This window comes from Macrobrachium nipponense, chromosome 36 (assembly GCF_015104395.2).
Source record: "Macrobrachium nipponense isolate FS-2020 chromosome 36, ASM1510439v2, whole genome shotgun sequence".
Lineage (NCBI taxonomy): Eukaryota > Metazoa > Arthropoda > Malacostraca > Decapoda > Palaemonidae > Macrobrachium > Macrobrachium nipponense.
In genome coordinates this window covers 29,497,034-29,502,033 of record NC_087220.1, presented here as the reverse complement: position 1 = coordinate 29,502,033, position 5,000 = coordinate 29,497,034, and the positions used below count along the sequence as shown (strand labels likewise).

Genomic DNA, 5,000 nt, shown 5'->3' with positions numbered 1-5,000 from the left:
CTATATATCTCTATTATATATATATATATATATATATATATATATATATATATATATATATATATATATATATATATATATATATATATATATATATATATAATTCGTTCGTTACTACCTTAAGAGCTTCCCCGTTATCAAGATCTTCTTGGGAATAGAATATGGACTTTAGGCCAAACGGCCAAGCGCTGGGACCTTTCAGGTCATCCAGCGCTGGAAAGGAAATTGAGAGTATGTGGGTCTAAAGGTGTAACAATACGAAATAAATTTCAGGAGAGCGTAGAGGGTAAGATGGAAGGAGAATATCAACGGAGGTACTGTAAAAGGAATGAAAGGGGTTGCAGCTAAGTGCCAAAGGCACGCCGCTTAAGACCCTCTAGTAATGCCTACAGTGCACCGCGTGAGGTGCACAGGCGGCACTGCAATCTCCTTGGGAATACCATGGAAACTCGTATATGCGTACAATGACCGTTCTCTTTCTAAACCTTGGACGACTCTCCTCTCTCTCTCTCTCTCTCTCTCTCTCTCTCTCTCTCTCTCTCCCCTACTCCATCGCACATGTAAGTATACGTCTATGGTCATGACCAAGCCAGGAGGCATTCGTGTACGGCATTTTAATTTTTTTCTCTCTCTCTCTTTCTGGAATCATTCCTGTTCGTCAGGAAGTTACCTTTAATAAATGCATATGTGTGTGTGTGTGCGTACTCTTTCCACTCTAACGGTGTTAAGAACCGCTCTTTGCTGAGTGCTTATCGATGGTAACTGGTAAACAGACACATCATCAGCTACAGGCGTTACTGATCAAACGCAGAACAGGGGCGATGCATAAATACTGATATAGAAGGAGATAATCAACGCTGAATTTTACAGACTGACACCTCAGCGAGAAGCAGAAAGTTTTGTTACTATTATATATGATTATTATTGAGAAGATGAATCCTATTCATATGGAACAAGCCCACCAAAGGGACCACTGACCTGAAATTCTTTAAGCTTCCAAAGAACATTAAGGAAGAAGTAAGAGGTTAAGTTATCTTAGCTGAACCAGACCACTGAGCTGATTAACAGCTCTCCTAGGGCTGGCCCGAAGGATTGTTTATGTTTACCTGGCTAGGAACCAATTGGTTACCTAGCAACGGGACGTACAGCTTATTGTGGGATCCGAACCACATTATATCGAGAAATGAATTCGCTTGAATTGTTGAAGTTCCAGTTACAAGTCATCCTCAGTTGGAAGCTGTTCCACAGTCCGACGGTGAGAGGAACAAAGGACCTCTGGAACTGAGGGAGAGTTCAACAGCGAGGCACATTGAAAATGGACTCACACTTAAGATGGCAGGAAACGGAATAACTGCTATTTCCAACGCTAGCAACAACTCTTGGAAGAGCTCTGAAGGTTACAGGTTCGTCTGTGCCATCGGTGACATGAGAGTTTGTTTGTATGGTGTTTTGACGTCGCATGGAACCAGTATGGGTTATTCAGCAACGGGGCCAACGGCTTTATACGTCAACGCCACTGAGGCGTTGACACTAGTATGGGTCATGACGTTAGTAGGAGTCATGATCATCCTTTATAGGGCAACTCCTGTCCACTTACCGAGAAAGAAATTATTTCACCTTTCTGTGGAAATGAAAATGTTCACAACACAGGTGACTTGACCCACAAGAAACCTCTAGCTACAGTATCTCTGTTCTCTGAAATCAAAATGATTTCTGACATTGTCAAGCTTTGAAATGGTGGAATAAAATCACCACTTAGGTTCAAGCTGAGGCATCAAAACACAGATGTAAAGAAAAACGTACTCCTTGGGTTCAGATGCATCCCACCAGCACAATGCCTTAACTTGGGTAACAAACAGAGAAATCTCTAACTAACTAATCCACTGGCTTCAACTTTCACACATTTTGAGGATGAGCCCTTTTTTTTCACAGACTGGCATGGTCGCCAGTGTCAAGGTCTAGAGAATATCCATACTCTCTAGAGTCTAGACCTTGGCCAGTGTCGTGACATGCAGCTCGGATGTCGCGAGTTTGCGCCTCCTTCCAAGGCGATGAAAAAATCACTGGCTCTGTATCATGATCAGTTACTGCTGCAGTGTTGGGGGGAAGGTCTTTAGCAGTGGGAGGTTGAAACCAACATTCTTTGGAAGCTTGGATTTTGAGTTAGTGGGCCCTTTGCTGGGCTTGTTCCATGTGAGTAGGTTTCATCTACTGAAATAATAATAATAAGAATAATAATAATAATAATAAATAATATTAATAATAATATAATGTTTAAGCTTACTACAAAAGCAACAATTTATTTCAATATTTGGCAAAACCACTTCTGATTTTGATTAAAGTGAGCAAGCTTTGCCCTTTCACTTTGGCGTTAAGCACAACTTTCTTGTGATTCACATCTGTGTCACAACTGTGTGCCAATTCCTATCACCAAAGTACAAATTTTTCTCTTCAGCATTTCTGCAGTTTTGAACGCGATTGATTTTTTTATGCAAAACTATCAAATCTCATTCCGTTCTCATTTTATAAGACCATCCAGGTATCTTCAAAAACCTTTCTGTGACTACCTGGTTTCAGATTCACTACCTAGGTCAACCAACAGTGGGGCCACTTAGTTTTAACAGGTCGTGCCGTTCTTGCTCCGTCCTCGCTAAGGATTCGAACACTTGGCCACTCGCTAGTGAGGTGCAAGACATAATATATATATATAATTATAATATAATATAATATTTTTATATATTATATATATTATACATTGTTATATATATATATATGTATATATAGTATAAATATATACATATAATATACATATATATTATACCATATACAAAATATACAATATATATAATATTTATAACAATATATACCATATTATATTATATATACTATATATATATATATATATTATATATATATATATATATATATTATAGTATATATATATACTATATACTATATATATATACTATACATATACATAATATATATATATATCTATAATATATATATATATATATATATATATATATACACATACACACACACACACACACACACATATATATTAATATAATATTATATATATATATATATATATATATAGAATATATATATTATATATATATATATATATACATACATATATATATACATACATGACCTCCAAGGAATGCCATACTCCATGAGAATAGAAACACGCTCTTCACAATTATGGTAACAAAGAACCATCATAATTTCTCTGACGACAAATAATGATTATGGGTGAAGCAAAGTCTTGCTGGAAATGGGCTCATTTCTGGCGGCCCGGCACAGCCAGGCATGGCCCGGCCCTAACTTTATTCAAACGCTAATATCTCCAAAAGTATTGGAGATAAAAAGAAAAAAATCTTTTGGCAGATAAATACCTGACATCTTTTAAATTTTCATCCCATATGAGATTAATTATCAAAATATCATAAATTCAAATCTAAATAATGTTTTAATAATTGCATTTCTGGCGGCCCAGCACGGCCCGGTCCTAACTTTATTCAAACGCTAATATCTCTAAAAGTATTGAAGATAAAAGAAAAATTCCTTCGGCAGATTAAACCTGACATCTTTAAGGTTCATCCCATATAAGATTTTTTTTTTTAATATCTCATAAATTCAAATCTAAATTATGTTAATTCTTTGATGGTTTAACTTGAAGCTTCGCGAGTTATCACCTGTAGGAAGGCCTACTGGCAAAATAATAATAATAATAATAATAGTAATAATAATAATAATGATAACAATAATTATGGCTTCCCAGCGATTAAAATGCGATGATAAATGCTCGCCATACTTCTCCACTTATGAAAATCTTTAAAAGAAAATCTAAAATAAAAAACCAAATAAAAAATTCGCGTTCACTTTCTGCAAAATTCTACGGCGGCTTTCGAGCCGACGAATGTGCGAGTGTGAGCTTCGTTCATCAGAGCGAGACTTAGAGAAAGAAAAAACGGCTGCGAATGGTTTTGGGTGGAAGAACAGGGCCAGCGGACTGGCATACGACGTCACTAACCTCTCCCATACAATGAAACTGTGATCGTTGAAGGTTGGGACTGTATGCTGCGGATTCATCTGTTAGGGACGAACATACAATTCAGGGTTAGAGTCGCACAGCCATGGCATTGACAAATACAGTAGACCAGCAATGAAACAAAGGTTAGGGACAGGGACAGGGTGGTGCGTCTGAAGGAGAAGAGATGAGACGCCACCAACAGCAGCAGCGGCAGCAGACGCAGCCAAGAAAAGCCAGGTCAGCCAGCTAAGTCGCTTTTCCACACCCAGCAGATTTCAGAGTTCTTTTGGACGTGTCCTTCCAGACCGTTTATTCTTCTTCTTCTTCTTTTTCTTCTTCTTAGCCCGTAAAGAAGTAGATCTGGTCTTTTGTTTCTCAGTGGGGGGAAGGGGGTGAAATAAGATGATTAAGATACCCATAGCAGCCAAGAACAACGTCACAGTTAAGCTTCCTAGGAAGAGGCCCAAGGGTGGGATATACCTAGCGTCCCTTACTCACCACTGCAGACGTATTAGATATCTGAGGAGTGACATTTTTTTCCACCAAAAAAAGCAGCACAAGGAATCTACGAACTTAGCAGCTTAGCAGCGAGTAAGGGAACACTAACTATGTACTATACACCTCGAGCCTCTCCGTTCGCTACAGAAGCAACCTGCTGAGAGAAAAAAAAAGAGAGGGTTTGAAACAGTGACATCAAAACATGAATGCAGGAAAGACAGAGAAACTTGGAAGAACAGGCGATTACAGGTACAGAGAGTCACCTTGCCTTGTCATGACCTACCTCTCCCACAAGACGAATCCCTGATCACTTATGGTTGGCACTGTATGCTGGGGATTTAACTGTAATGCAAAACAATAGACGAATCAGATATTAGTCATGTACCGTATCGAGTTCACTGGGGAACACAAAACAGGAATTACACAGTTACAAGAAGAGAGTGGAAAGAAAGGACGCGAA

The 5,000-nt window shown here is 38.2% G+C and overlaps 1 protein-coding gene across 1 annotated transcript in view; it reads right to left on the bottom strand.

Annotated features, from left to right (window-relative positions):
• Positions 1-5,000, bottom strand: part of LOC135203543 (glutathione S-transferase 1-like) — a 445,161-nt gene that overhangs the window by 95,204 nt on the left and 344,957 nt on the right. The window contains exon 6 of the mRNA XM_064233275.1: positions 4,824-4,882. Coding sequence (XP_064089345.1) covers positions 4,824-4,882 — 59 coding nt within the window. The remainder of the gene's footprint in view (positions 1-4,823; positions 4,883-5,000) is intronic.